Source organism: Carassius carassius, chromosome 28 (genome assembly GCF_963082965.1).
Source record: "Carassius carassius chromosome 28, fCarCar2.1, whole genome shotgun sequence".
Taxonomy (NCBI): domain Eukaryota; kingdom Metazoa; phylum Chordata; class Actinopteri; order Cypriniformes; family Cyprinidae; genus Carassius; species Carassius carassius.
This window is the reverse complement of record NC_081782.1, coordinates 16589890-16604938: the sequence shown is the minus strand read 5'-3', so window position 1 is coordinate 16604938 and position 15049 is coordinate 16589890. Positions and strand designations below refer to the sequence as shown.

Sequence of the window (15049 nt, the reverse complement as noted above, 5' to 3'; positions counted from 1 at the left end):
CCTGTCCGTCTGTGTCTGTGTTGCAGGAGGAGGCGGTGGATTTGTCTAACGTGCCCGCTGAGTACCTCTATCTGAAGGAAGTGTTCAGTAAGTCTCGGGCTACTTCTCTTCCTCCGCATCGTCCTTACGACTGTGCCATAGATTTACTATCAGGTAAGTCTCTGCCTAAGGGCAAACTCTATTCACTTTCTGTTCCAGAGAGGGAGGCTATGGAGAAATATATTTCTGATTCTCTAGCTTCTAAATTCATCCGCCCTTCCTCTTCTCCTGCGGGGGCGGGGTTCTTTTTTGTGGGAAAGAAGGACGGATCTCTGCGACCTTGTATTGATTACCGGGGACTGAACAACATCACGGTAAAGAATACTTATCCTTTGCCGTTGATGTCTTCGGCCTTCGAGAGGTTGCAGGGAGCGTCAATTTTCACAAAACTGGACTTATGCAATGCGTATCATTTGGTTCGGATCAGGGAGGGGGATGAATGGAAGACCGCTTTTAACACCCCCAGAGGGCACTTTGAATACTTGGTTATGCCCTTCGGGCTCTCCAACTCCCCAGCGGTCTTCCAGGCACTCGTCAACGACGTGCTGTGAGATATGATCGATCAGTTCATTTATGTCTACCTGGACGACATATTGATTTTTTCTTCTTCTCTCCAGGAACATGTGCAGCACATCCAACGAGTGCTTCAGAGGTTGCGAGAGAATGGGCTTTTTGGCAAGGCGTAGAAATGCAAATTTCATGCACAGTCAATTCAATTTTTGGGGTATATCGTGTCGACTGAGGGAATATGCATGGATCCCGAGAAGGTTAAGGCTGTGGTAGAATGGCCAAACCCAGATTCCCGTAAGGCCCTACAGAGGTTTCTGGGGTTCGCTAACTTCTACCGGCGTTTCATTCGCAACTTCAGCCAACTAGCCGCACCTCTGACCGCCTTGACCTCCGCCAAGACTGCGTTCAGGTGGTCAGACACAGCTGAGGCTGTGTTTGCCAAACTGAAGAGCCATTTCATTTCAGCCCCTATTCTGATTACCCCTGACCCTACACGTCAGTTCGTGGTGGAGGTCGACGCATCAGAGGTGGGGGTAGGAGCGGTGTTATCTCAACGTTCTCCCTTAGACGACAAGGTCCACCCTTGCGCGTATTTTTCATATCGTTTATCTCCGGCAGAACGAAATTACGATATTGGTAACCGAGAATTGTTGGCAGTTAAGATGGCATTGGAGGAATGGCGACACTGGTTAGAGGGATCGGGGGTTCCTTTTATAGTATGGACTGACCACAAGAATTTAGAGTACATTAGCACCGCCAAGAGGTTGAACTCCAGGCAGGCTCGGTGGGCACTTTTTTTCGGACGTTTTGACTTTACTATCTCGTACCGCCCGGGTTCCAAAAATATCAAACCCGATTCTTTGTCGCGTATTTTTGACCATTCCGAACGCCCGTCCACTCCCGAGTGTATTTTTCCTGAGACATTAGTGGTCTCCACTCTCACATGGGAGATCGAATCGAAGGTCAGAACGGCCTTAGAAGGGGTAACGCCTCCGCCCGGGTGCCCACCGAACCGTTTATTTGTGCCGGAGGGATTAAGGTCCAACGTTATCCAGTGGGGACATTGCTCGAATGTAGCTTGCCATCCAGGGGTTAACCGTACTAGATTTTTAGTCAAGCAACGATTCTGGTGGCCACTTATGGCTCGCGACATTCACAGTTTTGTTTTGGCTTGCTCGGTTTGTGCCACTGGTAAGACTTCCAATCGGCCCCCTGATGGGTTACTCCAACTGCTGCCGGTTCCTTCGAGACCCTGGTCCCACATCGCTCTAGATTTTATTACCGCCCTCCCGCCCTCCCAGGGCAACACGGTAGTTTTAACCGTGGTGGACCAGTTCTCTAAGGCAGCCCACTTTATTCCCTTGCCCAAATTACCCTCAGGCAAGGAGACAGCGTTGACCGTCGTAGACCACGTCTTTCGTTTACATGGCCTCCCGATAGACGTGGTTTCCGACAGGGGACCCCAATTTGTGGCTAAATTTTGGCGAGAATTCTGTAGACTACTGGGAGCGACTGTAAGTCTGTCCTCAGGGTTTCACCCCCAGAGCAATGGTCAAACCGAGAGAGCCAACCAAGATTTGGACAGGGTGCTGTGATGTTTGGTCTCCAAGAATCCTTCCTCCTGGAGCCAACAATTGTCTATGGTGGAGTACGCCCACGATACCTTACCAGTATCAGCTACGGGCCTATCTCCTTTTGAGTGTAGTGTAGGTTACCAGCCACCTATTTTTCCCAGTAAGGAATCCGAAGTTGCGGTCCCCTCCGCTCACGCCTTCGTCCAGAGGTGCCACCGCACTTGGACCAGAGCCCGGGAGACTCTACTCCAAGTGGGGGCGCGCACCAAGGCCAAGGCCGATCGCCACCGGTCTAGGCCTCCCGTATACGTCGTGGGTCAAAAGGTGTGGCTTTCTACCAAGAATATACCTCTCCGGTCCGTATCTAATAAATTGGCTCCCAAATTTATTGGCCGGTTTACTGTCACCAAAATCATTAGTCCGGTGGCAGTCCGCCTTAAACTCCCTCCTACGTACAGGAGAATTCATCCCGCCTTTCATGTGTCCAAAATTAAGCCCGTATTTCATTCTCCCATTAATCCGCCTACCCCGGTCCCTCCCCCGCCGCGTCTCGTAGATGGGGAGACCACCTATTTGGTAAATCGAATTCTGGACTCTAAAAGGAGGGGACGCGGATTTCAGTACTTGGTGGACTGGGAGGGTTACGGTCCGGAGGAGAGAAGTTGGGTACCTGCTAGGGACATCCTGGATCACTCCCTTATCGATGATTACAATCGACAGGTAAGAGATTCTGGGGACGCCAGGAGGCGTCCTTAGGAGGAGGGGTACTGTCACGGTTCGAGAATGCACCGTCTCCAGCTGTAGTCATGTTATGTCATGTTGATTGGTTCATGTGGGTGTTGCCACTGATCGCCTGATCAGCGGCAGGTGCATCTCATTCCAACCGCCTATTTAACGCCCTGTCTTTCGTCTCCTGTTTGTCAGATCGTTGTTTGAGGTCCTTGTGTAGATGTCTGTTCGTGCTCCTGTGTTCCTGTCCTTGCCCTGTTTCCTGTTTCGGTCTCCTTTGGATTATCACAGTCACTCACGGATTATCACCACGGATCACCGATCTACCACCACCGTCATCGCTACCAACGCACTCAAATCACCTACTCACCTGTCTGTGCTGCCATCGTGGTTCCTGCGTCACTCACCAGCATTCATCCATCACAACTCCTGTCAATATACTATCTTTACTTGCATCTGCCTCCTGTCCTCCATTGTTAGCGTCACAGAAAGTCAGTTTCATTTTAATTAGTATCTTTACTCTATTGTATTTATTTGTGCTGTTGCTTGTAGTTAGAATATTCTTAATAATATGATAATATATATATATATATATATATATATATATATATATATATATATATATATATATATATATATATATATATATATAATTTTTTTTTTTTTTTGAAAGTATAGTATTTGCACATACAACGGTACCGAAACCGTGACTCTGAAACTGTGACACATGAATTGGGTGGTGGTGACTGCAAGCAACAGAGGTGGCCTGGGGTTGAGTCAAATTCCCGGCCTGATTTACTGTCCCAGTCCGCCACTGCGTGTAACTAGTCCCCAACACTGGTGTTAAACTTAGTATGGCATCTAATTTGATTAAAATCTATTCTGCAAAAACCCAGTGTAGTATCTTATAATGCGACTATTTAATCTAGATCTGGACTTCGGAGCGGGTTTGGGGGATGTTTTATTATTATTATTATTATTTTTTATTTTTTTTTTTTTTTAATTTATCTATTCCCCACGGCAAATCGCACCCTGTGTGTTAGGGCTGTTTGCATGTAAAACTATGCTCAATTTATTGTTATTGTAGTTATAAATACACGTAACACGTATAACAAGGTCATCTAAAAAATAAACTGTTACTAATAAAATAAAATAAAGTGTTACTAATGTTTTTATTTAAATAAGGATTTATTTACAATAACGTTTACCGAACCGTACATTGTCTTCAAGTGTGAAAGGTTTTGAAACGTAGTTTCTATCTTTGTCCACTAGAGGACAGTATTGATCACAAAATGAATCACAGAAGTTGGCTGTGAGCAAGAGAGGTTCATGCGTCCTAAAGTATTTACATACTGTTGCAGACATTGACAGATTATTGTTTTTAAAGGTATGACAACACCTGTTGATTTTTTTATTTCTTTGAAATGAAGACCTGACAGGTGTATTGTTATTGTTATTTTAGATGGGAAATTCTCACATATCATTTAGCACGAATCACTCGTTCATCAAATAAAAGAGAACTGTAGCTAGTTGAAAATAAAGATGGAGATTTGCTTTGCATAATCATAATTCCATGCAGTTAGTTTGTGTTCTAAATTAATGACCAAACCGCATTTTTTTTTTTGACAGTTTGTCAATAGTTTGCTGGATATATTAAATAACAGAATGATAACAAAAAATAATAATAAAAAAAGAAAGTTCAGGACACCACATTTCCTTAAAGCATTGTTACTGTGTAATAAGGTTTTTTTTTTCTTCGAACAGCATTTATTCAGTAATAGTGAGCAAATGTCTATTCCTGGAAGTTAAAATATCAAACCATTTTTTTGCTTTCATTATTTGGAAGGCACATACTGACTGTCAGCATCTATCCAAAAGTAACTGACCCGTGGCCTTACTGGAAAGTCTCTCACATTCAGATTTTCATTTTTCTATATTTAACAGCAAGTACAAAAGAAAAGTCATGTATTGTTAGTCACTGTACTGCCTTACATTGTTATTTTTAAAAGTTGTGTGTTAATTACTGAGAGTGATAATAAAATTTGATACCTTGCTGCCATAAAATTATTTTATTATACCGTTTTTTTTTTTATGAAAGTGTCTGTGAGAAATTATCTACTCTATAATTTAGTGAAAACAACTTGAGGGATTGTTGAGCACATTTTAGCATATTTGCCCTCAGCAGTTGCAACATGCCCTTTTTATTTATTTGTTTATTTTTAAGGTTTTCATGTTCAGTTCAGTGGTTGGCACACACGTGAGGTGAAGAATTGATGTCACAAAGATTGGTAACTTGTCAAGTTGATACTTCTTCCTAACCATCTGTGCAAGTGCCGAGTTATTAGCAATGTGCAATGGTGTTTAAACAAGTGGCGCCAGATAAATGGAGTGACATAGAAATGAAATAACATCTCAATCTTTGTTTTTATGACTGCTCACTCTTTATGGCTTACTCATCTTTATGTTGTTTCAATATTTTCAATATTATTTGCATAACACACAAACAAAAAAAATAATCCAGTATGGCGTTTTGAGTGTCTCAAAGCCATAAGTGTGTGCCATTAGCACCATATTTGAATTGAGAGTTGCAGTGGAGGGAAATATTATACTTTACCATTATCAATGATAATCACAGTTTTCTACTAAAATATGAGGCAGCTCAACAGTTTTAAACACTGAAAATTATTCGAAATGTCTCTTGAGCAAATCAGCATAGAACATTTTTTGGTTCATGTGAGGTTCACGTGAGACACTGAAGACTGGAGCAATGATGCTGGAAACTCAACTTTGACATCACAAGAATGAATTACATTTTAAAATATAAAAAATGAAAACATTCATTTTTAAGTATAATAATATTTCACTTTATTACTATTTTATAACATTTGCATAAAATATTTGATCAAATAAATGCAGCCTTAGTGAGTATAAGAGACTTATTTAAAAAAAAGAATTAAAAAAGCGTATGGAACTCAAAGTTTTGAACAGTAGTACATAATTGAAATTGTAATGTACATACATTGTAATCTATATTATTTTTTTATGTTTATAAATTTATATATATATATATATATATATATATATATATATATATATATATATATATATATATATATATATATATATATATATATATATATATGTTTATTTTTCTTTAGTTATGAAAAAGATATAGGGATATAGGCAAAATATTTGTCTTTCTACAGATTTGTTGTATTTAGAAATTTCTTTGTAAAAGGCAAAAAGTTGATCATACTGATTTCCAAGTTAAGGATTCATTAGTTTGAATGTACATTGAACCAAAAACTGTCATAACATATTAGTTGATGACTTTATTTTTGACGAAACATCCCATGTTTTGTTAGTGACAGTAATGCTTTTGTAGCAACCACATCACATTACAGAATTTTAACTCACATATTAAAATACTACTAAACAATACTAAAATACAAAAAACTACATAACTGCACAAAAATTTTGTTTATTTCCCCCAAAAATGAGGATTATGTGTGTCACTACCGAAACAGTCACTACCAAAACATGTGTAATCATTGTTTTGGTAATGACAATTCTATGGGATTAACCCCCCCCCCAAAAAAAACAAAACAAAACAAAAAATAAAATAAAAACACCCAAAGATGTCACTACCAAAACTTTACCAAATGTTTTGATGGTGATTGTTTTGGTAGCGACAATTTTAGATACTTTCGAACATAGCTCAAAGATGCTATTCAGCACATGTTAGCTAGCACAGTTCTGAACAGTGGTACACATTTAAAAACTAAGTGATATGGAATAACTCTCAAAAGAGTCTGCTTATTTGCCGAAAAAAGCTGTTCGGTAGTGACGCTTCTTAAAGTTACACACAGATCATACATTTATGGGTTTAGTTCAAATCAGTCTCAACCAATAGATTAACACATATAGTGTTTTGGTAGTGGCATGAAAAATGCGGGACACATTATTTTACATACAATTTCATAATTTACAACAACAACAACAACAACAACAAAAATATATATATATGTTTTTATTTACACGATTACAAAAAAAACAATGGAAAAAAATATTTCAATTTCATGAGTTGAAATTTAGGGGTTAGGGTGCAGGACAGCCACCTCCCAATTGAAAGTACCCAATAAATGATGATTTTATATATATTAATACTTATTTACATATATATATATATATATATATATATATATATATATATATATATATATATATATATATATATATATATATATATATATATATATATATATATCCTTTCTGTCATGATGGCAGGAATGTTGAAATAATTAATTTAGAGATTTCTTATTAACCTGACACAAGCAAAATAATCTGCTGTCTTTGTATTTTGTACTTTGAATTTTCAGTCAACATTTAAAATCACATTTCCATTTTATGTTTCTGGTAAGCGACATATTTAGCGTGAGAAGAGATGGCACTGTAGGATATCCAACTGGGAGAGGTGGTATCCATATAGAAACAGGAAGGAGTGCACATGAGTCACTTAGAGAAAGGACAAAAACTCTTATCTTTGTTTTGGCAGTCACACCGTCCAAATAACCCTAGATGAAAAGTCACTAAAATGACTTCCATACATCTCCAGTGCAATTGAATTCACTGTGTAGACATAAGGCCAGTGAGAGATGAGGTATCAGATCTTCATTTCTGGTCCACATTTTTCCCTCATTCTGAAACACCTACAACTGTCAAATTATGGTTTTAACTAATTTTATAATGTAAGTAAGTAAACTGCCAATGTATCCTTGAATGGTGCTATAATTCTAAGCAAAGGTGTATGAGTAACACACCATGCTATAATAAAAACCTGAAATGACCAGCAAAGGTTAATCTTGAAATTACCAACGATGATGGCGTGTCATTCGTGCTCACTCCTCACTAATCTGGAAGGTTGATGCAAATGCTTGAAAAACGTCCTGGCAATTATTTGCATGCAAACAAATGTGTGAGGGTCATTTCAAAAGCTGACTTCTGATGAGCATCTATAGTATAGTTCACTAAGCGGAGTTGGATTTCGTGTCTTTGGTATAATGGTCAAATTCAGCTGGAGTTTGGGAGCAGACCTAGTTGTTTCACTGGGATAGATAGCTGAGCAGATTTCCTTACATTCCTTACATCTGACGCATCTGCATCATGGAAACGGGTAAGGTGCAATTTAACCTCTTTATTGGTATCTAAAAACTCTAGCTTGAGCTCAGTTTTAATCATGCTGTTTAATTTGAAGTTTAAGATCAATCTCCTTGGAATGATTAAACGGCATCATTTAATATGTAATGTTAACCAGTCTGATTACTTAATTACAAGACAACATCATTTTGAACATTTATAATGCAGCTAAAATGGCATTTCAGACAGTTTTCAATGCTTCAGAGCTCCTTCATTCATGAAGCTGGGGTCTTTTACATAACGCTACAATGATGTTTGCATGCAATTTCCTTTCACCATCATTTTAAATTGCAAATACACTGTTCTGTTGACTAGGATCTTTGCTTCCCAGGAATTATCTTTTTGTATTTTCTCGAAATAAACTTGAACATCAATGCTGCTCGATGACCTTGCTTTCCTCCGTCTGTATCCTACTCCCTTTAGCTACGAGGTCGTAAAGGCAGATTGACATAAACATAAAATAATAATCGTCCCCTCGTGATGTTTCAACTAGACGGAGTTAGTGTTTGTAAACTGACCGATTTGCATTGACCAAAACCAAAGATAATTTCAATGGCAGTTATAGATGCACGCCATAAAACTGACAAGAGATACTGTACCTGCTCGAAAATGAAGCTGCTATTGAGAAATTATCGTGCACTTGTGATCATAAACGTGCAGTTATTAAGCAAACCAGACCTTGTGCATGAATACCATCAACAGCTGTATTTGTTTTTGCAGCTGAATGATTGATATCCTGCACAAATGGAGTCATGTTTATAAGTACGTTACGTTCCTGTCTTTGTGTGTTTTTGCAGAATGCTCGAAGAGAGTGTATCAGGGAGTCAGGGTTAAGCACACGGTGAAAGATCTGCTGGCAGAGAGGAGGTCACGGCAGACGAGCGGCCCGCGCTACCCTGTAAGTCCACGGCTTCATCTCACCTGGTCAATACCCTCAACTGAAACACACCCCACCCTGTCATTCACAATACCTCCTTTCACTCCATTCACGCTGCCACTCTGCTCTTCTTTCATATATGCAAACAGACAGTTTAAAACAGTTGGTATATTCTGTGCCCCGCCACTTTATTTGCTCATTGGCTTATCTTTTTTATTCTAATGATGAAGCTATGGCCTCTGATACAAGCCCTCGGAGTCTCGTCCTTTTTTCAGACGGCAAAGCTTGTTAGTGAATACCTTCACATAAGCGGCAGACAATAGCAGCAGCGCTGATGGTCATGAGCTCCTGAGGTTTGGGAGTCAATCATCCTTTTGCTGCTGTAGTATGGCTATGCAAAGTCAAACACTCGCACACCTGCTCCACTGTATTGTTCCTCCTGTAGACCACAGACAAGTCGCCTGTTGTCTCTCTAGACGAGCACAAATCAGACTTGCAGACATCTGGCTGCACAAGAGAGAAAGCTTTTCTCCATGTCAATGGTACGCTGTACTGGCTTTTGTTTGAATACGGAGAGTAATGGCTTCTGTCTCGCCACTCTACAAACTGATAGTACTGCGAGATTTCAAACATTGTATTAAATCTTGAATTGTAAATTGTACCAATTTTTTTTTATTAAATTATAAGATTCAATACTTAAAAAAAACATTAATTGCCATGAAAATAAAATTACCCTTTCTAAAAAGTCAAAATGATATATATATTTTAATACTACTTATATATACTTTGAAATATATTTTTAATATTCTTAAAATTATTTATGTATATGTTATCTATCTATCCATCCATCCATCCATCTATGTATATATTTGTACACACACACACACACACACACACACACACACACACACACACACACACACACACACACACACAATATTTTATGTATAATATATATATATATACATACTTTTATATTAAAAAGTAAATACTTAGATGAAATATTCTTAACACTATACATTATATTTCATTAATAAATAATATTAATAATAAAAATTATAATTATTTTCCTAAATAATTAAACAACAAGCAACGAAAATCTGTGTCATTCTCTCATATTACAGTTTCGTGACCATTGTGTCTTCAGATTTCCATGCGTGATGTACTATTGGTACTTTGAGCAGTGAATGGTAATTAATCTTTTGTAGGTAATGCAATAGATGAAAAGTAACTATGTTTTCGAAAGCATAATAAAATGACATGTATATAGGTGTCAATCATTGTGATCCCACAGGGACACGACTGAGACCAAACACGTACTACAATGGCAGAGCAGGGGGAGGGTTGCACAGGAGAATCGGAGCAAGTCGAGGCCACACAGAACAAAAATTGCTTTGTAATAAGCTTTCATCTGTATCTATGGCCTTTTATTTGGGGTAGAAGAGCCATCTGCAGACTTCAGCAAACGTTGTCCACAGAAGTCATGTCCAAACACAGGACCAAAACAATACAGACACTTGCCAGGGGTTCCAGACGAACAATAGTAAAATACTACTCTTATATAATCTTTGGTCAAAGAACAATGTTTAAATAAAAGTTGCATGGATTAGAAAATAAACATTTTACCGTGAGAGCTGATATTACAGAATGTGATTAGATTTTATTTTGCATGTTGGCTTTAAGTATTGTTTGAAAGACAATACTCAATAATAGTCAGTGTAATTTTAGTACGAAGGAGATACTATTCTAGTTTTTAATAATATTTTTAATTATCTTTCATTTTAATATTTATTTTAAATTGTAATTTTACTTAACAGATTTTTTAAATTTATTTTTTAATTGAAATTTTACTGAATTTACAGAATTTTTCTGTGTGTTCATTTTTTATATTATGTCAACATAGCTTTTATTAATTTTTATTTCAATTTTAGTTTTAGTTATTTTGTTATATTAACCCTGATCATGGCATAACATTAGATTATAGATTTTTTATGTTGTATGAAGTATTGTTTTACGTATTGTGTTTTTATAAGCAATATTTTATTAGGACTGAGACACTATTGTATTTTTTAATTCATTTATTTTTATATATATATATATATATATATATATATAACAGATAATGTTTTTATGAAATGTAATATTAAATATATATATTATATATATCAAGTTAAATATTATTTTATTTTAAGTAACAAAAATGTTTTAGTCTTGGTTAATGACCAAGAATAGATACATAACAACCAGGCATTAAATCAAAAGCAGAGTCCTGGTAGTGGTTGCCAAGTTAATGCACAGCATTGAACTTCATTTGACTGTTTCACACTCTTGTACAGTAGAGTTATTTCACTGCTGGCTCAAGAGGCTTGGAAACCAGTAACCCCCTCACGTCCACCTACTCCAGCTTGGTTTGTCTTGAGGCTGAATCAGGTGCAGTGTCACAGCCTTTGGAGCTCTTCAACAGCCTGATTTCCATACCATGCCTTCAAAGAGGCACTGAGGCGTAGGTTGTTCACATGGGGAAGTCTTGGGATGCGCAAATGACATTCAAATACTAGCCTCAAAATTTGTTTGCCCTCCAGCCAGTGCTGCCTTGATATCAGCTCTTTTATGCTTGTAATATGCAAACGAATGAGATCCTGTGTCTGTCTATTGCCTCACCAATAGCCCTCGACCATTTAATAACAAAATTGTATGCGACAAATCTCTAGGTCCCACTGACGTTTTGGTAGTAGAAGAACTGAACCTTAACTAGTCGCATCCTCTAACTGGTTGAAAGAGAAAGTGAGATATACAACATATCTGTGTTTTAGAGGTGCTTTTGATTTTTGTTCTTCACTGGATCAGGTTGTTTGTTTTGAACCCTTGCAAGTGAAACCCTCTAAGATTTGGGGCAGTTCAATAGATGCATGCAAATATTTTGCGTGTTAGCTTGTCGTGTGCCATTAAGATTGGATTGCATTAGTCAAACGAACTAAATGATCGCAGAAAACTAATGGGAAATTAATGATATGAACTTTTTTCTAGGGTGCCTCGTCTCCTCCAAGTCCATTTGGTCCAATGACTGGTGAGTCTCCAACAATTACATGCATATTAAGTCAGAAATGTGCAATGCCTTTTCTGGATGTGTTAAATTCTGTCCTGGTCATGAATTTAGTTCATTTAATGATCAAGATTGTTGTGTTCTCTTCAGGTTCTCATATGCTTCCTAGTTACTATGGCATGAGAAGACCTTTCATTTCAGACGCAGAGTTTTGTTCCTCAACAAAATCATTTTCTGCTGACGTCTACCCCTCATCAATAACAGGAAAGTCTCTCTCGTGTGACACCGGATGCATGTCTGGTTATTCCTCACTTATAGACAGCTTCTATCCAGAGTCTTTTGGCGACTACCGCAGCACTCCTTTCTCCAGCGGAGGAAGTACAATATTCTCACCCTCTGCATTGTCTTCTTTGCTCCCTTCTTACTCCAGTGACACATCACATTATTTGCTGGTAAGATATGGCATATGGAGTGAGGTGGCACAGTAGCAAAAAATAACAGTGATGTTGAAATGTAGACAAAATCCATCTGCAAAGTCTGCAAGGGTGGGACAACATTTGTTCTGCTTAGTCGTAGAAATATTAGTAGTTCTTCCATTTTTAAGCAATGAAGAAAGTTTTTTTTTTTTTTTGTGATGTCAACTTTATTTTCATATGGGACAAATTTCAAATGTTTTAATAAATTAACCTAGTTTTCAGGCAGTTTTATCCAAGTACTACACGTTTTTAGAAAACAAAACATGAAAATAATTATATAATTAATTAAAAAAATTATATTATATCATATTTTCTCTGTTTGTGTAATTGCAAGTAAATATATTTTCAGTTTAGCCATTTATTTCAAACGAACATTTGCATAAAATTGTTCAAAGTATTATTATTTTTTGGGGAGAAAAATATATTTATTCGTTTTAGCATATAAGATATAGTCCCTAGTATTAATTCTAAAGACATATTTTATATACTTACATTTATATTCAAATTTTTTTTTAAATGGAAATAAACTTTCAAATGAAACCGTTTCATCAAGTATTATACATTTTTAGAAACAGAAAACAAATATTTATGTGTCTTATTGTTTATTATATTTTATTTTGTGTGAATTTTTATATTTTGTATTTCATTTCAAATGAATAAATAAATGTAATACGTTTTTACTGGTAGTTTTATCTAAATAGAAAAAAAATAAAATAAAGTATATAATTACTTAAAAGAAAAATAAGTTAGGCACACCCAACCCACACAGATAGATAGATAGATAGATAGATAGATAGATAGATAGATAGATAGATAGATAGATAGATAGATAGATAGATAGATAGATAGATAGATAGATAGATAGATAGATAGATAGATAGATAGATAGATAGATAGATAGATAGATAGATGGACTGATGGAGTCTGCAGTTATCAAAGTATTTAAATAATTTACTTTATTTCAATACATTGACTCTTTTTAAACAGTTCTCACTTTACAAGATCATCCTGGCTTTTTTGTGCAATTCTTTTGCATACATTTTACAAATTTTTGTATGTTGTCTATTATCTCTCCCGTCTGCATCCATCTGGTTTTAAAACATTTTGGCTTTAGTACAAGGAGATTCAGTAAGCGTTTGCATGTAAATATAAATCACTGTCACCTCAGATTTGAGGCTAATGAATTCTTGCTTGTGTTCACTGCAGAGGGACTCTTGGGAGGCCACGGGGGGCGACGGCGTGGAGGGTTTGTGTGGAGATGCTCTGGCTCCCATGCCCCTGCCCACACCCAGTTCTCTGGTCAACCCCAACACCGTCAGCCCAACCCAGTTCCGCTCATCGTCCCGGGACTCTAGCATGACATCTTCACGGTCATACTCTCTCCATTCACTAGATGAAGTCAATTATCACTCCTCATTTCAAACCAACTCTGGCAGCTTTGCTTCCCCTTCATTCATGACTGAGCCTGCGACCAAACTAGTGCCAGTACTTCCCTCAGAAGATACTGAAAGTGCCCCTTCAGTCTTGAGCGACAGCCTGGCTTGGGGCAAGGAGGACACTGCAAGCACTTGGTCACAGTATGAGGTCAGAAGGGCATTCTGAGATTGAACTGGAAGGAAATAAAGGCTCACCAGCCTAGCAGATCAACATCTCTTTAATACACAACAATAAGCACTACAATCTTTTTTTGTGCCAGTTTTACTTAGCAGAGCTAAGGCTTAATATTGGGGAACAAATTATATCTTAAATGTAATGTTTTTATTGTATCGTTTATTATAATTGTCTCTTCTTTTTTTATATTAAAACTTATATTGTCTCAGTAGGATAATTAGGATAATAATCAGTATAAGGAGTCTGTATAACAGATTTTGAAAAAAATTTGTGACACGCAAGTGACTGAGTCTATATAAATGTATATTATCTGCAAAAATGAAGTGTTACAATATTTATAGTTGCTGTGTAATATCTAGCCCTATTTCTCTTCTTGTGAGTCTTTCATTTCAAAAGCATGTTGTGAAAATGGTCTTAAAGGTAAATAAACTAGAATTACAAAAAAAGCATTCTTGTAACTCTACAGCACAATGGACTGATGGAGTGTCTGATGTAAACACAACATAAAAAAACCCCATTACATTTAATGAAACCTCAAACTTACAAACATGTTCAAGAGAACAAAATCATTAAGACACGTTTTTTTTCAGTGTATATCCATAATACACTCATATTTATTCAAATACAACTTAGAGGATTACAAAAAAAATACATATAAAATAAGGGGGAAAACAGATATCTTTTCTTTCTTTCAGATTTTTTAGATAAAGAGATGAAAGTCAGTTTTACTTCTAAAGAGTCTGCCAGGAACCAGATGTGTATAAAATATACCATATACAATTAATCAGATGCTTTACTATAATAACAAATATTATTTTAAGATTAAAGAAAAGGTATAATTTCAGAAGGCTTACTGAAATTAGAGCATAAATCAGACCATCATTCACAATAATAATAATAAAAATAAAAATACTGCTATCAAGTTTAAAGCATACAGAAAGCATTTCATGGTGCAATAATTAAAAAAAAAATTCTCTGAATTACAGTACTGATT

The 15049-nt window shown here is 36.8% G+C and overlaps 1 protein-coding gene across 2 annotated transcripts; it reads left to right on the top strand.

Moving 5' to 3' along the window:
- The first annotated feature begins 7857 nt into the window (after window positions 1–7857).
- LOC132108443 (POU class 2 homeobox associating-factor 2-like) lies at window positions 7858–14606 on the top strand. 2 transcript variants are annotated; one of them, XM_059515150.1, is made up of 5 exons: window positions 7858–8025; window positions 8846–8946; window positions 11953–11992; window positions 12119–12420; window positions 13651–14604. In XM_059515150.1, exons 1-5 carry the CDS (start codon window positions 8016–8018, stop codon window positions 14044–14046), a joined length of 849 nt encoding a protein of 282 aa, XP_059371133.1. In that variant the 5' UTR covers window positions 7858–8015; the 3' UTR covers window positions 14047–14604. The 2 variants fall into 2 exon arrangements, with proteins under 2 accessions (XP_059371133.1, XP_059371134.1); XM_059515151.1 differs by lacking the exon at window positions 8846–8946 and having other exon boundaries at window positions 13651–14606.
- The last annotated feature ends 443 nt before the right edge of the window (window positions 14607–15049 follow it).